Consider the following 14,170-nt stretch of genomic DNA (forward strand, 5'->3'; position numbering starts at 1 on the left):
TAGTTCGCTTTGTTATTTGGTGCATGGAACTCGAATCGAAAAGTGTATTCTAACTTGACCTCACTAGGTCCAAGGACAATCAGTCTAGCCCCCACTTCCTCTCTGATTGGATGAACCATCAACATGGAGGATCCAAGGATCTTCATCCCAAGGATTGGTGTGCTGAACGTGTACTCAATGACCAAGTCAGCCAATACCCATGCCTTGATTGCTGGACGACACCTCGGGTTTCTATAAGACTTGTTGTAGAGCTTGTTGGTAAGGACAACTGTCGTATGAGACTAGAAGCATGGGTGCAACTTGCAAGCTTCTATAACCAATGAGAAAGCTAATTTTTCAATTTTAGGGTATCTGTTCTCAACAGCGTGTAGCACTTTACTTACGTAGTAAACTGGTTTTTGTACCTTATCCACTTTTCAGATTAGGACCGAGCTGACCACCTCACCACTCATAGAGAGGTAGAGCTTGAGCTCGTCTTCAGGTTCTGGCCTAGTTAGCAAGGGTAAGAAACTAAAGTATTTCTTGAGCTTGTCGAAAGCAAGCTAACACTCTTCAGTCCATTCGAAGTCTTGGGATTTTTAATAGCTTTAAATAATGGAAGGCATTGCCCATCCGAATTGGACATAAATCAGTTTAGGGCGGCTATCTGACCCATTAGCCTTTGGATCTCTTTTATAGACATGTGAGGTTGCATATCTAGGACGACCTGGATTTTCTCGAGGTTAACCTTGATGCCATGTCATTTTACTATGTAACCAAGGAATTTGCTCGATATGACACCAAAGACACACTTATTCGGGTTGAATTTCAAATAGATTTTTCTTAGTATAGCAAACACATCAGTTAAACCAACGATTAGAAACTTTGAAGACTTGCTTTTTGCTATCATATCATCAACATAAACTTTGATTTTATTACCAATCAAATTGGAAAAAAAATATTTACAAGTCCTTGGTAGGTCACCCTAGCATTCTTTAGACCGAAGGGCATGACCTTATAATAATGTAAACCTATTTTAGTTACAAAAGCAGTTTTTTCATGGTCAACATGATTCCTTTGGATCTGGTTGTAACCAGAATAGTCATCCATAAAGCTCAACCACTCAAACCCCAAGGTCACGTCTACCAACCGATCAATCTTAGGGAGTAAGAAGGTGTCCTTTGTGCAAGCTTTATTTAGGTCGGTGTAATTGACGAACATGCGCCATTTCCCATTAGCCTTCTTCACGAGCATTGCATTCACAATCTAGATCAGGTGTTCAACCTCCTTAATGAAGTCTGCTACAAGAAGCTTCCTAACCTCCTTGTCAATTATTCTCCACCTCTCCTAGGTGAAGTTCCTTATCCTATGTCTAAATGGTCTAACCAGGGGGTGAACATTAAGCTTATGAGTAATAACAGAGGTGTTCAACCTCCTTACCAGTTCGGAGCGCAATGGTTCATTGAGCCATGAGCCAATCTACACCATCTTTTGGGGATCAGTATCTGAGATTGACACTTGGATGATGTCCTCTACGGGGTGAGCTCTTTCCTCACTAGTCTCCAGAAGTGGCTCTAGGTCTACCACCACATTCTATTTTCCTTTGCCTTTTAGGGTTGCCACATAAGATTTGCAAGACTCCAACTGGTCTCCACGCACAACTTCCACTCTGAGTTCAGTTGGGAACTCCATCGCATGGTGGTATGTAGATGCCACCGCTCTTAATACATGCAGGACTGGATGACCTAATATTATATTGTTGGGCAGCACTATAGCTACCACCAGGAAGTCATGGTTGAACCACCAGGAATATAAAATGCATCAGTATTTTTATAATAGTACAAAGGGCAATGTTTATTTTATGTTAGTTTTAATTCCTTTAATTTTCTTGTAATCATTCTCTCACTTATCGTTCTCGTAGCTTCAATTCATCTTTATCACCATGGACCACACTCATGTTCTCTCTCGTCGCACTTGTTCATTAACCTTGTTGCTTTAATTCCTTTAATTTTCTTGTAATCATTCTCTCACTTATCGTTCTCGTAGCTTCAATTCATCTTTATCACCATGGACCACACTCATGTTCTCTCTCGTCACACTTGTTCATTAACCTTGTTGCTGCTATCATCTTCGTGAAGAGATATTGCTCTCAGTCAGTACCCCTGTTCTCATGGTATCACCATTTAGCAGCCCGTACGTTGTTTACCTTCTTCATTGTGGTCTTCACATCCCATCTCCTGCGTCGCCAAACATGAATCAGTGGGTTTGGTTTCCACTTTTGTTTGCCCTGTTTCTCTCTTCATTGATGGCATGATGTCAACTGTCAAAATGGCACTAGTCATATTATCAGTTAAAGTTTGGATTTTGGTGTGATCAACTCAACTCACACTCTGTGTAGTGGAAATTTATGCCGGTGAGTCCTTAACAATTAAAGATGTGTCACAACCATTTATCGATCCATAGTTTTATCCCTTGTCGCCTAGACGTCTATTCCTTTTCATTTGTGCACATTGACATAATCTGCCAATCTGGCCCGTTGAGGCCCACTTCGTTATTTCATAAAAAAAAAAAACAAACAGCCCACTGAAGCATTTTCGTTTGGCCCATAGTGGCCCATCTTCAATTTTGTCTATTAAAGCTCTTTATTGACCCATGGTGGTTGTTGTTCTCTCTTGTTGGCCTACTTTGCATTGGCCCCCATGCGGTTCATTATCATATTAGCTTTAAAAAAAGTTGACCACAGAGGCATTTAGGTTGACCTATTGAGGTATTTTGTTGGCCTATTTTAGCCTATGTTGGTTTTATTTCAGTTTGGCCTATTTGGCCCATTGAGAATTTTCGCCATCAGCCCATGAAGGTTCTCTCTTGAAATAGCATTAGATTTTCATCATCATCATCATGGCTGTGCCATCATTAATTTACCACGTTATCATCACAACAGGCTTAGAGATTTGGACACATCATCTTGTAAAATCTTTGATCAAGCACATGAAGATCTTTTAACCCCATGTGTGTTTGAGGAGGGTGTCTTAGGAAGTTGAGATAAGGTTCAGTTTGTTATCCTACTTATTCTATAAATACAATGTAATTCTCATTAGGGGTGAGCAAAAAAACAAAAAACCAATAAACTGACCGAAATCGAATAAAAAAATCGATTAATTGAACCGATCGATTTGATGTTTTTAAAAACCAAAAGTACTGGTTTGATTTCAATTAACCAATATAGAAAACCAACAGCTAACCAAACTGACCGGTATACATATATTTCTATATGTTATATATATATATTTTAGATATATATTTATGTATATTATATATTTTTACACATATTTTTATAATATATATCGTAAAAATTAAAAAATCAAAAAAGTGATAAAACAAACTAATGGTTAACCGAACTAGTTAATCAGTTAACCGATTGGTTTCGGTTCGGTGTGGGTTATCGATTTTCCATAAACCAAAAATATCGGTTCGATTAAAAAAAGGGCCCACCCCTAATTCTCATAGTTGAAGCAATGCAACATTTCTACGTTTGCTGTAGGTTCTTTCACCCTGACTTTATGGGCATGCTGTCTTCCTCCTAGCACTCTAGGGTTCTGGTCCCAAAATTTGCCAGCTGTTATCTTCTATGGATAGGGTTTTATGGTGACGAGGAAAAGATGGGCTGATGGGATCGACAGATAATATTCTTTCGGACCATCAGAGTGACTCTTGGTGAAAACCACTCTCAGATCAATCAAGGTTGAACACAGACCAATTGGCTAAATATCTAGACAAAATTAACAGTGTAAAACACCATGCATCTTCACCCACATCAGATGTATGATTTCTTCTGAAGTTTCTCCTTGCTGACTGTTGTCACGTCAGATCAGTTAACTGTTTCATGTTTGTATGCCAATTACAACTTGAGACCAGCTAAACCTTTATTCATTTTCTCCATCTGATCAGTTCGGCGCAAGTTCCCAGAAAGAAAGAGGTTGTTGAAACTAATGCAACTAACAAAAAAATCACACTTCACATGATGCATGTGGTAGAGAGAGACAGGGCCACGAGTTATGAATAATTGTGGTCGGTTCCTCCTAAGATGTCACTTCTGAATCTAAATCCAGTCCAGAAAACCGATTTGTCATTACTGGTATTTTTCAATTAGAATTTGTGTCTAAAACTTGACACGATCTAATAAATATGACCACATAACCAATTCACATTATAGTTGACACCACCATAACTTTCTATCCATTGAGATCTGATTGATTTGTATGTTTATGATCATCGAACCAAGCTCGGATATTGGTCAAGGAAAGCTCCTACCATGAGCCATAGCAAAGTGGTCAAGGTCATTTTTATTAGCAGCAATAGGATGCATTGTTTTAGTTCCTTAAGAATGTATTAATTAGAAAGCAATATCTTAACAAACAACAAACCAATGCATAAAAGTTGATTTTCATTGATAGGATTAAACGTTTTAACCTGTACAAGGGTTGTTAAATGAAGTCTTTTAAGAAGACCGAGCTTAACTAACCAGACAATATACATGATGGCGCGACACTGTTTGTCCCCAAACAAGAAAAAAAAAGGTTCTCTCTTTGACAGTAATATGAAAAATGAGTCTAACCAACTAGACCCTGCATGTTTTGTGGTGCCTGTTGAGTCCATTGTCCATACTTCACAAAGGGACAATTTTGAATTTTCCCTTAGAGTTATGATCAAGATTGAATTCTGAGAAGACTTCAAGGTCAGCACTGTCTAGAGTAGGTAAATGAAAGACCCTACATGTTCTGTGGTGCCAATTGAGTCCATTGTCCACACTTTACAAAGGGACAATTTTGACTCTTCCCTTAGAGTGATGATCAAGATTGAATTTTGATTGAGAAGACTTCAAGTCAGCACTCATATCCAAAGGAGGTCCATGCTCCACTTCGCGAAGGGCTAAGGGCTGTTGAGAGCCGATAGGGTTGTGGCCGGCCGATGACATATGTTTGAGTGTTTTTGGCACTTATCGCATTTTTGCACTAGCTCCGCCGTGTTTTTCTTTGTTGAACTGGCGTAGAGCTCGTATCCACGCTCAACCTATGAGTAATGACCGAAGGGTCAATTCCGGACATGTCAATAGTAGACCAAGCAAAGGCGTCAGCATTGGTTCTAAGGAAACTTACCAGTTCGATAGGATCTTCGGGGGAAGGTTAGACCCGATGTGAATTGTCTTTTCGGGCTCGGCCTCGTTTAGGGGGATCGAGACGAGGTCCTTGGCCAGTTGGCCTCAACTCGCTAGCTCCTCCCTGAGGTCAAAGCCCTCAAGTGGCAGCGTTTCTTTGTTCTTTCCCTTTAGTGTTGCCACATAGCACCAGCATGCTGCTTATGGGTCCCCCCGAACGACTCCGATGCTGTGCTCAGTAAGGAATTTGAGGGCGAGGTGGTAAGAGGAGATAACTGTCTTGAGTGCATGGAGGGTTGGCCTCCCGATGATGACATTGTAGGAGGAGTTGAACTTCATGACCAAGAACTCAATCATCCTTGTCACTTATCGAGGCTCTGTTCCTACCGTGACGAGTAGGGTAATTCTTCCTTCCAGCCGAACTACATTGTCGGAGAAGCCGGCGAGTGGAACATCGGCTGGCTGAAGGCGCTTGGGTGCCAACTTCATCTTCTTGAATGCCTCATAGAAGATGATATTGGATAAAGAGCCTCTATCAACCAGTATCCTCTTCACCATAAAGTTCTCTACGACAACCGAGATCACGAGTGCATCGTCATGGGGGACAGTAACCCCCTTTAAGTCCTCATCCATGAAGGTCAGGGCTTCTTGCTGCTTCGACTTTTTGGGAGTCGACACCTGGATGTTCAATTGCTTGGCGTAAGCCTTGTGGGCTGAGGCCGAGGCTCCACCCGAGGTCGAGCCCTCGACTATGACGTCGATGACATCGGCTAGTTGTTGGTGCTACTGCTGTTGTTGTTGCTGGTAGGAGGATGAGGCCCCGACCTTGCCTCTGGCGTACTGGTTGAGGTGGCGACAGCAGATGAGGGACTCTATCTTATTCTTTAACTCGTAGCAGTCATCAGTGTCGTGGCTAGTGCCATGGTGGTACTTGCAGTACTTGTTCAAGTTTCTCCTCTTGGGATTCCTCTTCATCTTCTCTGGCTACTTCACGTACTCTTCCTTCCCGACCTACATTAGGATCCGTGTCTGGGTGGAGTTGAGTGGTTTGTATTGACTATAAGCTAGGCCCGAGGCTGGTGGCTTCTTGTCCTTGTTGTTGTTGTGGTGGTGGTGGTGGTCTTTGTTCCTTCTCTTCTGCTCTGGGCCTCCGTGTGGGCAGTCAGTCTCTCCCTCCTAACGATCGCCGACTGAGGCCTCCTCGGTCACGATGTACTTTTATGCTTTCTTGAGGAATTTTTCCTTGGACTTCGGCGAGGTCTTGGCAACCGAGCATTTGAGGGTTGAACAAGGGAGGAGGCCATTGATGGAAGCATACATGAAGACCATAGAGTCAAGGTCTCAGACTTCAAGTTCTTCTTTCTTGAAGCAGTCGATGTAGGACCATAGGCTCTCGCCGTGCTTTTGCTTGACGGACATCAAAGAGGCGACGCTCGTTTGGCACCACCTGATATTGATGAAATGGGCAAGGAAGGAAAAGGTTGGCGAATTGCTCCCATTAACCAATGGAGTAAGGACGGAAGCCAGAGAATCAGCGTCGGGATGCCCCCTTGAAGGTCACTTGGAAAGTTTGGCACGTCAGGGCGTCAGAGTATCCGTAAAAAAGCATGAGATTCTTGAAGCTTTCCATGTGGTCATCCGAGTCAGTCGTCACATCACATATTTCCAATGCCGATACTTTGAAGTGCGGGGGGAGAGGCTTGGAGATGATGTCTGAGGTGAAGGCATCCATCCTTCTAGATAGATTGTTCTGGCTGGCCGAGACCTCAGCTCGGCTTTCTCTGACTTGATGGAGCTCGTCTTTGATAGCTCCGAATTGGGCTTACAGGTTAAGGGGGGGCCTATGTCCCATCCCGATCTTCACGGACTTGTTGGGTGTCAGCCCGGACCCCTGAGTATTCGGATGCAGGGCCACATCTATTCCTTCTAGCCCATTGGTTGTTCAAGAGGTCTCGAAGAGGCGTGGCATTGGCACTCGATCCTCGAGCAGGGGCTGTGGTGGCTAGAGCACCCGCCTTTGTCCCGGGAGATCTCTCTTCGACGATGGTGATGTTGTTCGAGGTCTCGGCAGCTGGCTGGTGCATCGGCTACTGTCGGATTCCGAGGGGTCGACCCGGTAGGAGTTGGCGGGGCTGAGGGCTAGCGTTAAGGTCTGGACTATGAAAGTAGAAGGAAAATGGAGAGGAGAAACTAGGAAAGTGGAATCTCAAAAAGGCGGTTAAAACAAAACTGATAAATTTTGGAGTCGAGCTGCCGTTAACGTCTGGACTCCGTTAATTTTGAAATTTACAAAAAAGAAAGACTGATTGATTATTATTGGTAGGGACAGAAAACGATGTCAACTCGGTACAACTTGGAGTAGTCACCCACTCTACTGTTCATGGCACTTTACTCTTTCTTGGCATATCTCCATTCTATTGATCAGAGATTCAAAGCGCGTGCCGAAAGTAGGTGGTGGGTGTTGAGATCCTCCAGGATAACAAATTCCCAATACTTGGCTTTCGGCTCCTCCAATTCCTTAGAGCACGATGCTTGAAGTTGCAACGCTTGTGGTGAGTGCTCTAGCTCCGATAACACAAGTGGTATGTGAAAGATTGGCCTCTTTCCTGCTGCATCGTGAGATCAAATTAGATGACAACGAGAAGGACATGCTCAAGTCGCTGATGGAGACGATGACTCGTATACAGAGCTTGACGGAAAAGATAGATGGCTGGCAAATATATCGAAAAGAGGGGAGATCTTGGCTGAGAGACCTTAAGAGCGCAGCCTATGACACGAGTGACCTCCTTGAAGAATTGCCGTCGCATGTATGCAAAAATTCTTTCAGCGGCAAAATCAAAAGCACCGTAGAAAAGGTACGCAAAGGTCCTACTTACAGAGAAACCCTAGAACGTATTGTGAGGAAACTAGATGAGATTTCAAAACAAATAAACAATCAGCCGGAAAACAACGGAGATCATCATAAAGCGAACCGGAGGTCACAAACAAGCTCCTTTACTGGTGAATCCCTTGTTCCTTGTAGAGAGGATGTTAAAAGGGACATAGTAGAGTGGTTGTTATCTGGCGACTCAAGTAAAGGAAATGTTTCCGTAATATCATTAGTAGGTATGGTGGGTCTAGGGAAGACAACCCTTTCCCAGCACATCTACAATGACGAAAATCTAGAGCACCATTTTACAAGTAAAGCATGGGTTTCTGTCGGCAAAGATTTTAATTTAGATAGACACATCAAATCGATCTTACACTCAACAGAGTTTTGCCCTTCTTCTCAAAGGGAAATGACTGCCACTTCTACAGTTTCGACGGGAGTGTCTGATAATGGCTCCCAGAAAGAAGTAACTGCCACTAAGTTTTCAGTTGATGCCACAATGGATACACAGGCATTACTACTAAAACTTAGGGAAGTGATGAAAAATCAGAAGTTTTTTCTTGTTCTAGACGATGTGTTGAATATAAAACCTGAAGATTGGGATCCATTAATAGCTTCATTGAAAGACGGAACCAGTGAAACCAAAATTCTAGTAACCACTCAGAGTCAGAAAGTAGCGACGATGATCACGGATGGTAATAGTACCATTTTATTGAAAGCATTACCTCATGATGCTTGTTGGTCATTGTTTCAAGGGGCGTTTGCAAACGAAAGGACATGTGCAAAGATAGGCTCGACCTTGCGTAAGAAAGTTGAAACCAAATGTGCTGGTCTCCCCCTGGTAGCGAAGGTCCTCGGGCGTTTCTTGAATTCCAAAATTACCGAGGAGGAAGACTGGACAGATATCTTGAACAGTGAATTATGGGACCTGCTTGAAGACAACAATGAGATTTTTAGGGCTCTGTGGGAAAGCTATCTAGCCCTTTCTACACAGGTAAAGCTATGCTTTACATATGGTTCCATAATTCCTAAAGGTTCTGCGTTTGACAAGGATAAACTAGTCCACTTATGGATGGCGGAAGGGTTTATTTTGCCGCAAGGAGAGAGAAGAATAGAAAATATAGGAAATGGTTACTTCAATGATTTGTTTTCTAGGTCCTTCTTTCAAAACACAAACAATGGCGCCTATGGAATGCATGATCTAATCCATGAATTTGCACACTGGCTCTTTCTTACGGAATGTTTGAGAATTGAAGACTCAGACTCTTCGGACAGGCTTGTCGTTGATTCAGGCGTACGCCATTTGTCAATACTTTGCAAAAGTACATCGCCAAAAGTTCTTGAGGAGGTCAGTTTCTGCGAGAGAATAAGAACAATCCTACTGCAATGTGGTGGTCATCATAATAACATTCATAGTATCCCTTACTCTCTGGGTACAGAGTTCAGAAAGTTACGCGTGTTAGACTTAAGTGGTGCTCAGATCGAAGAATTGCCACAGTCTATTGGTAGTGCGAAGCAACTCCGGCACATTGACCTCTCAAATACTCCAATCAAGAAACTCTGCAAAACTATTTCTAGACTTCCCAGATTACATAGATTGAAGCTCAAAAATTGTGGAAGCATTACTTATTTGCCGAGCATGAAGAAATTATCTAGCCTAAGACACTTTCATCTAGACGAAAAGCTTCAGATATGTTCCATGCCAGAAGGAATTAGTCAATTAACCAGCTTGGAGACGCTTTCTCACTTCTTTATGGGAACGGGGGATGGACAAAAGATTGAAGGGATGAAAAACATGACGAATCTTCGAGGATCATTGTGCATTTTAAAGCTTGAGAGTGTCAGTAATGCACAAGAGGCTACGGAAGCAGCACTGGATAATAAACAGTATCTTGAGGAATTGACATTGAAGTGGAACTCGCAACAGTTATTAAATCCCAATTTAGACGTTGTAGACGTCCTAAGGAGCCTTAAACCTCATGAAAACCTCAAGAAGCTGCATATATCTGGGTATAGTGGCAACAGGTTTCCACAATGGCTGGGCGGGTCAAGTTTCTCCAATCTGGTGAACGTTTCCTTATGCAACTTCAATAATTGCACAGTCCTTCCTCCGCTAGGACAGCTCCCGTCCCTCGAATCCCTCAGTATAAATAAAATGAGGAATGTGGAGGAAGTGGATAATGGATTTTGTAGAATACAGCACCCAGGAACGGGTTTCCCATCTCTAACGACACTACAATTTGTTGACATGTGCAATTTCGAAACGTGGAATGGTGTACAGGAGGGTGACTTTCCTAAGCTTCAGAAGCTTATAATTACCAATTGCGCCAGGCTACTTGAACTTCCAAAGCTCGTATGGCTCGAGTTTGCTGAAATTAACAACTCCGGTTTACTAGAAAGTTGGAGAGATCAGCGGATGAATAGGCCATGAAGTAAAATTCCTACTTATTTTGAACTTTTGAAGTTGGGTTTTCCGTACGTTCTTGAGGTATGACAAATCTTGCTTTTCTCTGTATGCATGGTTCTAATTAATCATAATTTTTCTGGAAGAGAAACAATGGTTGAAGCACACCACGAGCTAAACTCGCACACTTAGATCATTATTATTAGGGGGGATTCAAACCATTGAATCGCCACCGAAAAAGGGGGATAGTTGATATCTCAGCCGGACAAGGGGGAACTCTTTGATGTATAAACCTTTAAGATGTTTTAGTTTAAAATGAAAGTCTCATCAGTCCAATATCTTTTGGGGTCATGTATACTACCTAAGTTTTTTGTCATTCATCATCAAAAGAAGAGAAAAATGTTCGCACATAGTGGTAAATAGGTGATATAATTATCTTATATATTTTATATATATTAATACGATTAGTCTATTTCATTTCTCACAGTTGTTAGTGATTAGTCTATTTCATTTCTCACAGATGTAGAGGCTCAAGGCTATGCCCCGAGGCTCGTGTCCTTTCAATGAGCCTCTGTTACTTTTTTTATTCGATTGCAACATCAAACGGCTGAGTGCTGTCAGTGTCATTTGACTCATTTCAATGAGCCTCCATTTCTTTTTAATTGATTGCATCTGTAAACAATGAAATGTTTTTTATTACTTAGACGATATAAATATTGATGTCTTTATATTTGATGGCATGGATAATGAGCCTCTGCCTTTTCTAGACAGTGAAATTTTCGTATTGGCTGATTGTTAGTCTGTTTTTTATATAAAGTTTTTTTTTTTTTCATAAAACCGAGTTGGAGATTAGCTATTTTTGGCACCAGTTTTATCATCTGATGTGAATGATGTGTTTTTATAGATTTTAACATAAAACACATCTGATTCAATTTAAATCTTAATGTAATTATATATATTATAGTATTTATAGATTTTAACATATAAAATATCTATAATTATATTTAAAATAATAAACAAATATTTTTATATATTATATTATATACTAAAATATATGCAAAATAAATTTTAACATATTATATTTATATTAATTTATTTTTATATTTGATGTTTATCTCTTTAAATTCTCATGGGCATTTCTTATTACACCCCTTTCAAATATTTAATTAATTTATTTCAAAAGCATATTCTTGTAATTATCTCAAAACTGTCAAAACACCCCTCGTGTTGCTTACATATTGTTATGACACCCTTACAGTTGTCATTAATTTATTTCAACCAATTCGCACTTCGCAGCCCCTCCAAAAAGCAGAAAATTTCATATATTTTTAAGATTACAATTGTAATCTGCCAGTAATAACCATAAAATAAAATACAAATAAGTAAATTGTAGAATCGGCTACCATAACCAATTAGGAGTGAACACGTCACTTGCTGTTACATTTAGGAACACGTATAAACTGTCGACATGTTAACTTCTGATTGGGCGTCAAAGTCCATTTTATACCTTGTTTGTAGTAAATGGAGAGTGGTTAGCTGAATTAAGGAGAAGAAAAGGAACAGTGACAAAGCAAAAGTCCCGAGTAAGAAGGAAAAGAAGGTTTTTAAAATTGAACCGGTCAGGGGTCTGTCTCTTGGGTTGAACAGTCTGATCGTTTGAACTGAATGAAAGTTTTGACAAGAAAACTAACAATAGCTAAAACTGTTAGATAGTTTGAATGGTTGAATTGTATGGGTCAGTGGTTTATTGATCAAATCAACAATTCTTAGTAAAATAACAGTTTTGGGATAAAAAGAGATCAATCACCTGATTGGTTCCCAGTTTTTCTGATCCAACTGTCTGGGTACAGTCCGGTTTTAAAAACCATGAAAAGAAGTGTAAAATCTCCAAAACGGAGAAAAATAAAAGCTAGATATCCCCCCAAAACCAGGCAAGGAAACAATATTGGCATTTTGCCCAAACACTACCAAAACCGAGCCAGAAAGATTAGGAACGTAGAGGGTTGACCCTTCTTAATAAATAGGTTGCTTACTTGTAGAACACATGGATACACCATGGAGAAACACATTCATGACCATTTAGTTGATATAGCTGATCATAAATATCTTTAGCTGAGAGAGATAGAATCAGTATATATGGGCATTGCCTTTCCAGGATTGTGAGGTATTGAAGCAAAAGAAATAGCTAAAACAAAATTATAGAAAGAAGATAAAGAGAAATATGGCACAAATGGTAATAATATTTATCTACATGTATCATTTTTAATTACAATGGTAACGTGACTAATTAGATCAGTAGTAGTAATAGAATCAACAGGTGAAATAGGATTTTAGTCTCCTTAGGTGGATATTTAGTTGAGCCTAAAGAGTATTAAGAACTTCCCTTGCTTTCCTGAGAACTTTTTGCCATTAACCTAACCTTAATAGTTTAGGAGGATGAAATATTAGTATTAATAGGTTGAGATAAAGGAAAAGTAGGGAGAAAAAAACAGGAATATGAAGAAGAGAGGAGAGGATCCCTTTTCCATAAAGCCTCTCACTTAAAAAAAGCTGACATCCATTAACATATATATCTATTGACAGGTTTCATGTGAAATAATAGAAACACATAAGAGTAGACAATTTTTTGTTGAAAATACATTAAATTAATGAATAAATATTAATCAATAAATAGTGATTCCCAATAATAGTTTAATCTCTAATAAATATTAAAAAAATAAACAATGATGAAAATATATAATGATTGAAAATATAATAAGTACAATAATTATAATAATACAATAAATATATAACTACTAAAAAATATGATGAAAATGCAATAAATACAATAAATTAAATTTCAAAAAAAAATCATAACAAAAATTAATATTCAATAAATATTAAATTAATTTAAATTTAAATTTCAAAAATTTAAATTAATTTAGTGCAAATCAATAACTAAATTCCACAAAATAAATTAAATTAAATTAAATAATATCATATCAAAAGTACATAATTATTGATAATAAATTAATCTCTAATAAATATTAAATTAAATTCCAATGAATAAATAAATTTATAAAAAATACAATAAAAATTAAAAAATAAAAATACAATAAATACAATAGTTATGAAAATTCAAAAAATAATTACTGAAAATACAATGAACACAATAAATACATAATTACTGAAAATAAGTTTATAACAAAAATACAATAAATACAATAAATTAATTTTTAAGAATTAAATTAGTGAAAATTAATAATTCAATTCCACAAAATACATTAAATAAATTAAATTCATATAAATATTAAATTAAATTCTAAAAATTCAATAAGTTAAATTTCAAAAATAGCATAATGAAATTACATAATTATTAATAAGAAGTCAATCTCTGGTAAATATTAAATTAAATTCCAAAAATTCAATATATTAAATTTTAAAATGTTGAATTAAATTGGTGCAAATCAATAATTAAATTCCACAATACGTTAAATTAAAGTTGAAAAAAAATAGCATAACAAAAACATAATTACTGAAAAGAAAATAATCTCTAATACAATAAAGCAAACATAAAAGTATGTACTTGTTTTGATTAAAAAATTGGATTCAACACAAATTTCCAAGAAGGAAAGTCTACCTTTTGTTCAAGTCAATTATTAAAAACAACGAGGTGAAGAAGGGAATAAGGAAACCTAAAAGAAGAGACTAATGAAATTAAACAGCATCCTACTTGGGAAGGGGGAGGAATGGAGAGAGAGAGAGAGAGAGAGAGAGAGAGAGA

The 14,170-nt window shown here is 38.7% G+C and overlaps 1 protein-coding gene across 1 annotated transcript; it reads left to right on the plus strand.

Moving 5' to 3' along the window:
- Positions 1–7,539: 7,539 nt before the first annotated feature.
- Positions 7,540–11,183, plus strand: LOC148803071 (putative disease resistance protein RGA3). Its single transcript, XM_088896765.1, has 2 exons — positions 7,540–10,491; positions 10,928–11,183. The coding sequence occupies exon 1, from the start codon at positions 7,663–7,665 to the stop codon at positions 10,432–10,434; it is 2,772 nt and encodes a 923-aa protein (XP_088752891.1). The 5' UTR covers positions 7,540–7,662; the 3' UTR covers positions 10,435–10,491; positions 10,928–11,183.
- Positions 11,184–14,170: the final 2,987 nt, after the last annotated feature.

The sequence above is a fragment of the Nelumbo nucifera genome, chromosome 1 (genome assembly GCF_055504915.1).
Source record: "Nelumbo nucifera cultivar China Antique chromosome 1, China Antique-T2T, whole genome shotgun sequence".
NCBI classification, from domain to species: domain Eukaryota; kingdom Viridiplantae; phylum Streptophyta; class Magnoliopsida; order Proteales; family Nelumbonaceae; genus Nelumbo; species Nelumbo nucifera.